The sequence below is a fragment of the Triturus cristatus genome, chromosome 7 (genome assembly GCF_964204655.1).
Source record: "Triturus cristatus chromosome 7, aTriCri1.1, whole genome shotgun sequence".
Lineage (NCBI taxonomy): Eukaryota > Metazoa > Chordata > Amphibia > Caudata > Salamandridae > Triturus > Triturus cristatus.
The window spans coordinates 210,291,987-210,303,711 of NC_140590.1; the positions used below are offsets into that span (position 1 = coordinate 210,291,987).

Genomic DNA, 11,725 nt, shown 5'->3' on the forward strand with positions numbered 1-11,725 from the left:
GAGGAACTGCAGGGGCACTTGTCGCCCGGGGAGTCCGCCAACGTCAGGGCGCTGACTGTGAATCGGTTCCGCCTCTCTCCTCCTCCGAGCGATCCGACAGGAGGAGCCGCAACGTATTCAATGCAGCCTCAGGCCCAGCACCGCATGGCCGCACTGGTGCTAGAGTAGCGCCAGTGGCCGCAGGACACTTCCAGCAGAAGGGGGTGCCGCTCCCCCGGGCCGCAACTAAGCCGGATATCTTCGGGGTGAAACCGCAGCGCGGCTTCAAACTTACAGCGAGTCTTCAGCCCTGTGCTGAGCTCAGTTTCGCGGGCAGTGCGACGGTGGGTGAGGGGTCGTTAGGCAAATAATTTACGTATAATTGGGTCAGGCAGGCAGAGCCTCACATCAGCGCGGCCATCTTGGTCCGGCGCCACTTAGTGCCCCAGGTAACTCCTCTTCTGATTGGGATTTCCTGGTTGCTGCAGACGTGCCCTGACTTACCCTCGCTCGGTGAGTCCCCCAGACCTTGCTGGTCTGCACTGACGTCATTTTTCTATTTTCACGTGACTTGCCGTTGCCAAGGCTTGTTGGGTCCAATCTGGTCGCCGACACCGCAGCACTCGACTAACTTTGTGGGACAGCTCGAATCCAGCTCCTGGTTGTCGTCGACACCTCCTGGACCTCGTGGCTGAAGAATCAAGACACCCGTCAACTCACCTGAAGCATCCGACATCTGTGGGCATTGGACTATCGTTCCCCTGGTCACTGGTAAGTGACCCAGACTCTGTCACCTCTACTTTCAGGTTCCTTCCATCCTCGATCCAGGCTTGGATCTCTCCGGACACTTCTCCTCTTCACGGCAGCAGCACTTCCTTGCCAGTTTCCATTGAAAACAGCGACGCGACCCGACACCAAAAGACACCTATGAAGCCGGCTTCCCTGGGTGAGGTAACTCGAGTAGTCCAGTGCTCCCGTGGGTGTTGGCCCTAGACACCTCTATGTCCAAAAGGGTTCGCTCGTAGTCATCCTCTAAGTGTCCTTAAACTCTTAATTTCCAATCGCGACTTTCCCCATAGAAGTTAACGGCGATTCGCGGCTGTGTTCTCACACTGCATGCGTCCCCCATGGGTGCCCTGTGTCACTACCTTGGGTGGTTCCTTGTGGTCCAAGCACTTCTACAACAGTCTCTAGGCCTTGTGTCTAGTTCAGTCTTGGTTCTTATACCACTTTATTGATATATGGTTTGGTACACCCTTAGGGCCCAAACGTGTATTTGTGCTTTTACTGTTGAATACTGACTTGTAACTTAAGTACTTCGAACTCCAGCCTCATAAGGAGACTAAAGGGGTGTGTTTTATCTTAAATACATATATTTTAAATATATACGTGGTGTGGTTGTCCTTTCATTTGGTCATTCAAGAGATTATAGACTGGCAAAACAAGCTGCTTTACATTCCTTCAAGATTTAGCCTGAAGGCTGCTCTCCATAGCTACCACTAGGATAGCTTTCAATAAAGGTTGTCTTTAACCTATCACCATAAGGGGTTGTTTGGACTGGTACAAGGTGCCCACTTTAATTAGTGGACAGCATATACCAGGGCAACTTCTCACAGTGTACTTTCCCAATGATGGTTCTCTTGCCTCCTTCACACATGCCTGGTTGCCACCTCTCCCCACATTTGGCTAGTGTGTGGCTGAGGTGCCATGTTGTTGATGGCTCAGGTGCAGGGCTTGCCCAGGTTACCATTGTGAGTTGTTCTGTTGTGTCTGGTGTGTGGGCATGTTGTTTTGCCTGTTGGTTTAGATTTTGTGACTTGTGCATTGCCAGAGTTGTGAGTTGCATGGTTGTGGAGTTGAGGTGAGTGGGGTGTTCATTTGGAACTTGCCAAGGGGCTGTGCATTTCCCTTGGTGCCATCCTGGGAATGCTGGTTGCTGATGGACTGTCAGAGGATGGAGGAATCATGCACACTTTCTGGGTATTTGGAGGCGACAGTGGTGGGGGTTCCTCGGTCTTCTGTTGTTGCCTGCACATTGATGTGAGACGTGTGCTTTCTGTTGCGGTGATTGTATGCTGTGTCACCAGGGGTCACAGGTATCAAATGTGTGATGTGGATTGCCCCCAACACATGCATGCATCCATCTATGGCGTATGGTCCTTGCTTGGTGTCCAGCGGATCCTGTGCATTGTGTTGGATGTATAGGGACTGGGGTACCAGGCTGATGGTGATGTCCAGGACAGGTGTGAGGACTTGCATGCGGCTGGCTGTGTGACTTCTCCAACTCTGGCGCGTTTTGGTTGGGGTGTGCCAGGGGCCAACAGGTGCAGCACAACCAGCAGCTTTGAGTGGGGTGGGATGTTGGTTCTCCGCTGTGTTGGTTTAGTCGGCCTTTTGGGCGTTGTTGGTCAGGATGCGTAGGATGGTTGTCCTTTTGGGCCTTTAGTGGGCAATGACATTGTCAGGTGTTGGGTCTTAGAGGCTGGTGCGTTTCGTGGGGTCCACTGTCTTTGTCTGCGCTGCCTCTGTGGTGGTCCAGGGGTGGTGTTCCGGGTCGGGGTTGGGGTCCTGGAGTGGTGGCAGTGGGTGTTGTGGCCTTCCTGGGTGTCCATGCCGAATGACCAGTGGCTCCATGGCATCTGTTGCCCTTCCGATGTGGCTGTGGGCTGTGCTCCCTTTTGTAGTGCAGGCTGTGGTCCGACTTTGCACCAGGTCAGAGCAGGTGTTATTTTCCTGCTGGTAACGCGCCTTATCACATGTTTTGTGATCTTATCGCACATCTGGATGGTCGTTGACAATGTTGCGGAGTGATGTTGTCGCAATTTTTTTTTCGGGAACGCCTACTCTGCCTCTCATTAGCGATAGTTGCCGGGGTCATCTGTGGCGATTTTTTTTGCAGCTGCTATCACAGGTAAACTGGTGCTATGGGCTGTTAGCACCAGCTTGTGAATGGGGTGATAAATTTATCGTGATTTTGGCTGCGATAAAGTGCCATTAACTCGGCGATAGATCCTTGAGAATATGCCCCACAGTTTTTAAGTTTTCCAAAACATATGATACCCAGAGCCAAGAATTGAAATGTAGCTTATAATGAATTTTCATTATGCACTAACAAAGCAGCAATTCCTATGGTGACATACAATGAATGAAAAATGGGTATTAAGAAAATATATCTATAATGAAATGCTCACAACAAACTGAGTTGAGGAACAGTGCTTATTAGTATACCTCTCAATTTGGGGTTACTCGTACTATCATGAGATTAAGATGCCATATTGCCAAATGTCTTCTGTCTTTCACACCGGCTTACATTTGAAAGTCACAATTGCAGAGAAATCAAATTGGTGTACGTAAGAAATTGGGTCATTGATTGAGATCTGTGGAAGCCCCACTCAGACAACAACCACAATCCTTGTCAGAGTAAACCAGAAAAGTCACTGACTTAACCTGTGATAAACCCTTTAGTAGCATGGCACATAAGCAGTCAAGCTTAATTTAGAGGCAATGTGTAAAGTATTTATGCAGGACACAAACAGTCATGAAGTGAAAACACAGCGCAAGACAAACCCCAAACCAAATTAGAAAAATAGAGCACATTGTAATAAATAAAATGACACCAAAGAAATTAAACTCAATCAGTAGAACCAGAGTTGAGAATTTTTACGTTTTCGGTGTAAAATAGTGCTTAAAAGTTCTAAGCATCAACCGTGGGTATATCTATGCACAAGCCAAATGTCAAAAGTTAAGGCTGACCATAATGAAGTTTAGGTTGGATACAAGGGGTGGGTTGGGCCTAGTCTTGGCTTACCTTCGGAAGTCGAAGAAATTTCGGAAATAGTTCTTGAGAGGGGCTAGGCACTAGGCTGTATCAAACATCAGGGAACTACTAGATGAGATATTGGTGAAGCCATCAGAGTGGTGGGAAATGCTCTGAATGGGAGAAGCTGGATTTTCAGGCCAAGAAAGTAATCGTCATCAATGGGTTGCTGGTCGTCGTTAAGCCCAGTGAAGATTTCTAACGGCAGACTTAGAAGTTTTTCTGGAACTCAAAATTGCCCAGTGGGGCACGGTTGTAGCCAAAGAGGGCTGCACGAGGTCGGGTACCATCCTCATGAAGTCCAGCTGAAGAGGATTTGTTACTACAAAGAAGAACGTAGCGGAGCTATGGCAAAGTCAATTCCACGGGGTGAAGTCAGTTTTTTGGATTGGCATGCAGGTAGTTCATGAACTCCTGTTGGTTTATAGAACAGTTTTTGCTGAAACATTTTCTAAGTCCCAGGTTTTTGTTTTTCGTAGGAGAGGCCACTTCAGCACTACACCAAGGGTCCAGGACTTGGGGGGAACACCATCTGGGGGTTACAACTCACTCCAAAAGGAACCAGCATCAAAATTCAGGTAAGTTGCAGGAGCTTATTGTGTCTCAGTAGCTCATACAAGAGGCTAGCCAGCTAGCACTTTAAATCACTTTTGTGGTCCTGGATTCAAAGAGCAGGGCACCAGGGCAGTCCGTCCATCAGCATGGCAGTCTTTCAAGCAGCAGGGTCGCAGTGCAATCCTTCTTCTGAGTCTTGCACCGGTCCATAAATGATCTGAAGAGTGGTTATGGAGGTCCAATATTTTAACTTGTTGCCAGCCATTGTGTGGGGGAGGAAGACTCTCTGTCCTATCCCCACATCTGAGTCTGGCAAGTTTTTTTGCTCCCCCTGTCAAATCCCCAAGCTGTCTGGGGTGACAAAAGGCTGGTGTCAGGTTCCTTTGTACGAGCTAGAGGCAAGTTATTTGAAGTGTATGTGGGGATGGGCACAGTTCTGCGCCAGCCACCCTGGCAGGATGGCCCATTCTCTCCATACCTTGTCCCCTTTGTGTTACTGTGTGGTAGGAATACACAAATCCCAACAGTAGAGCCATTCACTGTCAAATGACCCAGAACACAGGCAAAAGGCACAAATGGTTGGGACAAGAAAGTGTGAACATTCAAAAGTGGCATTTTGAGAATTGTGACTTAACATGCAACTTTATCGATACATACAATTTTAAATTACAATTCATTTGAGTCTAAACAGAATGTCTCTATCTGCTCCCAATTCAAAGTTAGCACGTATTAATTAAAAAAGTAACAGAGTGTTCGTGAAAAATGACTTTCAAAGATTTTCACTGCGAGGACATGTGAAGGTTAAATACACATATTCTCCATTTTATATACCATCCATACTGCCCTACCAGGTGTTAGGGCCTACCTTAGGGGAGACTTATAAGTATTAAAAGGATGGTTTAGGCTGATAAAAGCTTTTTTTTTGCCTGAAATGCCAGTTTAAAACTGCACTACAGGCCGGAGTGGAAGGCCTGAGACATATAAAGTCCTCCTTTAGTGGGTGGCACAATGAGTGTTTCAAGCTTACTAGTAGCATTACATTTATAGGTCCTGGGTACAGATAGCACCATACACTAGAGATGTACAAGTAAATTAAATGTAACAATCAGGTGTAGGACAATTTTACCAGGTTTTAAGGAAATAGCCTAAGCACTTTAACACTGGCTATCAGGGGTAAAGTGCACAGAGTTCTATTGCCAACAAAAAAAGGTCAGAAAAAGAAAATCACGAGTGACCCTGTGTAGAGGACCAGGTCCAACAGATTTGTAATCTATTGAATAGCAGGAGGCTGAGATAGAGGCTGTTGGCATAATCTGTTCTAAGAGTAATGAGGACATGGGATTCTCTTTTCCGTTATTCTAAAAGCAAGACATCAAGTAACTTTTTGGAATGCCACTAATATGGAAACACATGTTATCATTGATCTAATGTGAGAACATAAGTATTACTCAGAGATTAATTTAAAACCCAATGCTAAAAACTCCCATATGAACGTATCTCAGTCATACCTGTGTTGTACTGAAGGTGGCTCTCATTCATCTATTCAATTACCCTAGTAAAAGTAGCCGGAGGGGCCATGTAGACATTGAACATTAGAGGAGTCATGGAAGACTCCCGTGGAGCTTCATGTTTAAGTATTTTGTTTTCTGAGCAGAAGGTGGGGATTGGCATTGCCTGATTGCTATTGGAAAGAAATTATTGCAGCCATCCCAGAACAAGACCACAGATTCCCATGTCTGCCATCCTTTGCAGGAGTAAGGAATGGAAAGCAATGTTGAACACTGCTGACAAATCCAAAAGGATAAGGATGTTGTTCAATCCATTGTCCAGGGTGATTTTAATTATCTTGGACACTTCTAGTATCAGAGATTCAGTGCTGTAACAGGTTGGAACTCTGATTGAACTCTATGTTGCAGTCCATTCTGTTCCAGATATTCGGCAATTGGCTATAAATTAATTTTTCCAACATTTTAGACAAAGTGTAGGTAGAGATATGGGTCTGAAATTTGACAAAATGTCTGGATTGGTGTTGGGTTTGTAAAAAAGGTCTCACTTTCCCTAATTTACAGACCTCAAGTACTCCTGCTATAATTAAGGAGGCATTAAATAAAGTCTTAGTATATGAATTGATAATCTGGGAAGCTTGCCTAAGCACTTCTGGCAGGCAGGGATCCTCAGGTGACCCTGACTTGCAGCGGTTCATTTCACGTTCAGTGTCTGCTAAAGTTATATAAATAAAATTTGGAAGCATGCTGTTTTGTTTTGATAGTAAAGTTACTAAAAACTCTCAGTTTAGATTTATTGGTGAAAAAGTATTAAAATATGACTGAATTTTCTTGATATTGTCTTTAAAAAAAGTTTGAAAGTGTATTGCCTAGATCTTGGGACATTTCAAATTTTATCTTAAGTGACTCATGATTGAGAAATTATTTTGCTATTTTTGTCATGTGTAATTTTCCCTACTGATTCACTTTGTTAGTATTGTATGAAATCGTCATGGGATTCACGCTGCACAAAGCTCCCTAGACTCCCTGGGTATCTAGTTTTCATAAATGGTTGGTTTTGGTAGGTTTCCCTGGATTGCTGCTGAAAAAGGACCCAAGTTCACAGCTGCCCACATTATAAAAAAAATTATGTTGCTAACATTTTTAAGAGTTTTTAGTAATGGCCCCTAGAATAGTAGAACATTCTGTTACTGTGGGACCTGACCTTCTCTGCAAGGTCACCCCCTAACTTGTTGCCTTTATCCTGTTTTCTGAATTTGTTTTTGTTGGTGTTAGGATTCTGGGTACTTTAACACTGCAAAAGTGCTTGTGCTCTCTCTGTAAAACATTGTAACATTGGCCTACGCCTGATTGGCACAATTAATGTACTTGTAAGTTCCTAGTATATATAACATATACCCAGGGCTTGTAAAGTAAATGCTACTAGTGAGCCTGCACCACTCATTGTGCTATCTGCTGATGTATCCCATTACAACTTGTGTCAGGCCTGCCATTGGAGCCTGTAGTGTGGTTTTAAACTGCCATTTGGAACTGGCAAAATAAACCTTTTGCTAGAGTACATTGTATTTAAAAAGTAAGACATGTAATCTTGTTTCACATGCCCTGGTGGTTCACCTGTCCCTTCCATTGGATAACACTGGGTTACCTTATTACATGTAATATGTTCTGCTGTTTGATTGGAAGCAGATAGGGATTCAAGTTTCGACTTCAGTGAATTGAACTTTAAAATCCTCTTTAATGGTAAAGTTGGATTTATGTAAAAATTTTGAAAACGGCACGTTTGGAAAGGTGCCATTTTCTTGTCCTGACCATTTGGTGCCTTCTGCCAGTGTCCTGAGTCACATGACATGTGTATTCCTCCCACACAGTGAGACAAAAGTGGACTAGGTGTGGGAGGATGGGTCATCCTGCCAGTATGGCTGGGGGCAGAGCTGCTCCTTTCCCCACTTATACTTCAAAGGGCTTGCCTCCAGCACACAAAAAGGAAGCTGACAGTAACCCTTTGTCACCTCAGACTTATTGGAACATTCACAGAGAACGAAAGGTCTTTCTAGTCCCAGATGTGGGAGTAGCCACACTTCAGAATACTCCTAGACTTGTTGACAACACAGAAGAAGGATTGCCCTGCCACCAGATGTGTTCCCTGCTGCTAGCAGAGGACTGCCCTGCTGCTTGAGGACTTCCTTGTTCTCTGAGAAGGAAGACTGGACTTCCTCATTTCATCTCAGGGTAATTTGAGTGACTACAAGGGTCTGTTTGTTGACCTCCTATCTTGAGCTACAGGGACGCAACAAGCTCAAGAGGCCTCCCTACAACTGCCCAACTGACCTATTGCACTGGACTTGCCTGGACCTGCCTGCGCCCTGCTGGCATCTGCTGGAGAGAGCCCCTGATCCCCCAGATTTGCCTCCACAGGTCCTTGACCCTTATCTGTTATCAGAGTGTACTCCTCCCTGCCTAACTGAAGGTTCCATCAAATTTGGGATGAAGCCACTAAAAGCCAAGCAAATCCTCATCGCACAACTGAAAGCTTCATCGAAACCAATGCTGTGTGGCTCAAACCCCCACAATAATTCACTGCACCGCTCAAAGCTATATTGAAACCGACGCTGAATGACGTGAAGCACTGCAAAGCCTCACCGCACAGCTGCAAGCTTCATCAGAACCAATCCAAGAGACATCAAGCCCAGCAAAATCTCATCGTACAGCTGCAAGACTCATTGGAACTGACACTGAGCAATGCCACAATCTGCAGAGCCTCGCCACACAACTGCAAGCTTCATCAGAACCCATGCTGAGTGGCAAAACTCAAAACATGACTGTTCTCTACCATATAATCTGACATTAGGTAAAATATGTTTTTCATGGGCAGTGCCGGAATGCCGTTTCATATAACAATGGTTTTGTGGGACTCATTCAAATGTAGTACCCTCTTATATGTCTTATATCGATGACCTCTCCTTCTTGGTTGTTACATGTAATTTAATTTTAAGGGATTCCACACTGACAGATCCAAATCCTGTCATGAATTTTATCAACCAATGCATACAACCATTGGGAATCACACAGTGTCTTTTATCTATGTTCTTCGTGTATATAATTCCCATTGGAACACTAAGTTGTCTGCCCTATAATCACTTATTTTGTTGATTGTTAAATTTATTGGAGTGAAAACATTGCAAGATGCAATCCATATCAGTCCTGTGTATTGTTTTCTTCGTAATTAATGTTGGCCTGATGAATAAGTCTGAATAACTCTGGGTTCCTTCTAAGACACACAGAATGTACTACCTTTAAATGAGTCCCACAGGACAATTGTTATATGAATATGTACCTACCCTGGTCCACCCGGGAAAATAGTGTTGTCCTTGTCATTTAAACACAAGACGCCCTGTCAGGCTGCTGTTTGCACCAAACAAAATTCCATCGTTCTTTCATTTATTTGGGATTGCTATGCTTCTTCTCTGAAAGAAAAGGAAAGATTCACATTGTGCTATTGAAAATAGTTCCTGAATTTAGTTTAATTGGATCTTGTTGTTCTGAATGTTTATATGTGTTTTATTTGTGGCCCCATCGTCAAAGCTGTGTAGCACTATTCAATACAAAATTGCTTTGTAAGTTGACATGCAGCCACTGCATTCCGAGTGAGAGAGACTAAATATCTAAAAGCATATGTGTCACTTCAGAAGCTCAAAATGGTAGGCACGACAAGCCAGCATGAGTAGTATCATTGAAAGGGGTAAAAAATCCCCCGGATGAAGGACTCTCAGAAAGACTCACCTCGCTGCTCCCCAGCTACTCTGCCACCCGTGCTCACCAACCAGAAGTCTTACTTGATTTGAAAACCGACGCTTCCAGCAGGGTCAGGAGCAGCAGAGTTAGGTAGTCATCATTTATGCACCTAAGCAAATCACCCTCTTCCCCAAACGGATCTGAAAGTGCAGGCAGTGGATCCAGATCTTACGTCTGCTTTGACTGTGATCCACTTGTTGTTCCAGTTCCAAATTCTCTTTGACCAAGGAATTGGGTGCTCTCCGAAGGACTCAGAGGGCTGTTGTTGAACCAGTGTTTCATTTTCCCTGATAGCCAGCTTCACAGAGGTTAGGGAACATCATCTTAGTCCACGCCGTGCTGCAAAACCTGATTACCTGTCCTAAAGGGCCTAAACGCGAGTCTGCCTGCTGAGAGAGGGAAGGAGCCTGCCAACCCTGCAGGAAGAGTTACTGTCCAGGAGGAGCTGTAGGACCCCGGTGCAGTGGGTTTGCAGAAGTAAGGACTATAGAGAGCGATCTGTGTGCCTGAGGCAGGGATTTTCCACCGAGAGTTGTGCTGAGAATAATGAAGTCCTAGCATTGTCTGAGCCACTGGGCCCAATCTGTGAAGTGAGGTGTAACCTGAACATCTGTACACCTTTTTTAAGCTGTGGCCTGACCAGAGCCTCTGCACCTGAAGTATGGTGATGGGGGCTGCCTGAAGCTGCTGCACCCAGATGCAAGTGGTCCAACAGCTGCTGTGTGACCTGGGACCTCGGCATGCCTGTAGCCGTGGATGGCCATCCATTCAGCAAACCCTTTGCGACGCCTCATCACCTGCTCAAGTTGATCATGCATGCCTGCAATGATTCATCCCTGACCAGCTATGGCAGAGCTGTACTGAGCACCCAGCCGACCCACCAGGAAGGGACCCAGCCTTTTCCTGAGCAGCCATTCACGACCGCAGCTGCTTCACCCAGACCTGGCCCCTGAATAGGCTCAAATGTAGCCCTGTTGAGGGTGAGCGAGCACTGAAGGAGCCAGGCAGATGCCTAAAAAGCTCCAGTCCATTCATGGACTCATTGGATGTGAACCAGTGAACTTGAGTAAAAAGACTGTGCACTAACACAAAATTATGACGATAATCTGCAAATTGCAGACTTAAATGTCCACCCCACATTCTGGGCCGAAACCACCATGGAAATGGTCAAAAATATAATGCCCCTCAACAGATTTCTGGAGATAAAGGCAAGGGATAATTCTGAGCAAGTTTATGTCTGCAAAGCTTAGAGATTACTACAAATATTGGACAGTATTCTAGGATTCATAAAAGAACGATGGAGGGGTTTTTATTTTTGCAGTGGAGTAACTGCTACTTGTACTAGTGCAGAGGAGACACTGTCACGCTTTAGGGGCTAACAGAAAATGTAGAGAATAGCGGTGATAAATGTAGGTGACTAAATAAAACTTTGGATGACATGAGTCTGTTCGTTTACCTCTAGTACAACCCCCGAGAAAGATGCCAGGTTCAAGGCGGAGATTGAAGCAAGCTTTGCAATGATAGCGACGCTGGTGGGAACGAACAGGACACGATCAGAATAATATTCAAAAAGTCGGATTGTAGGTCATCATTAAGGGTCTAGTACTGGAATGGCATTAGGACAACTGTATTTTATTTTCAGTTCTATGCTGATTAAATGTAATAAAAGTAAATAAAACTCTTTTTTTGCTGGGCATTATAGAAGTTTATCTATTTGACAGTTCTTATAGTGACAAATATACTTAGCCCTGCTGTTTTAGACTTCTGCTCACAGTTGCTATTGATCCATTTGGTCACTGGCCTGAACAGGCCTTCTCTCGTTACCAATACACACAGGTTGGTGATCAACCAATACAGCAACTGGTCATAAAAACACAGCTGCTGGGATTTCAGTTTCTGACGTTTAGTGTGGGATAGAGCTATGGTACCAAACACAATGGGTATATTTACAAGAATTGTCGCTAACCAGCGTTAGCGGCAAAAGGTCTTAACACTGTATATTGCTGAAAACTATTGACCTTTGTCAACGTATTTACAATACGTCGCAACATGCCAATAGTATCAGCTAGCCGCAGCG

General features: G+C 45.0%; 1 protein-coding gene across 1 annotated transcript in view; it reads left to right on the forward strand.

The window, feature by feature from the left end:
• Positions 1 to 11,205, forward strand: part of LOC146809230 (von Willebrand factor-like) — a 180,347-nt gene extending 169,142 nt beyond the window's left edge. Inside the window, exons 4-5 of the mRNA XM_085616047.1 lie at positions 4,276 to 4,374; positions 11,111 to 11,205. Of these exons, the coding sequence (XP_085472173.1) occupies positions 4,276 to 4,374; positions 11,111 to 11,169 (158 nt within the window). The 3' untranslated portion in view covers positions 11,170 to 11,205. The remainder of the gene's footprint in view (positions 1 to 4,275; positions 4,375 to 11,110) is intronic.
• The last annotated feature ends 520 nt before the right edge of the window (positions 11,206 to 11,725 follow it).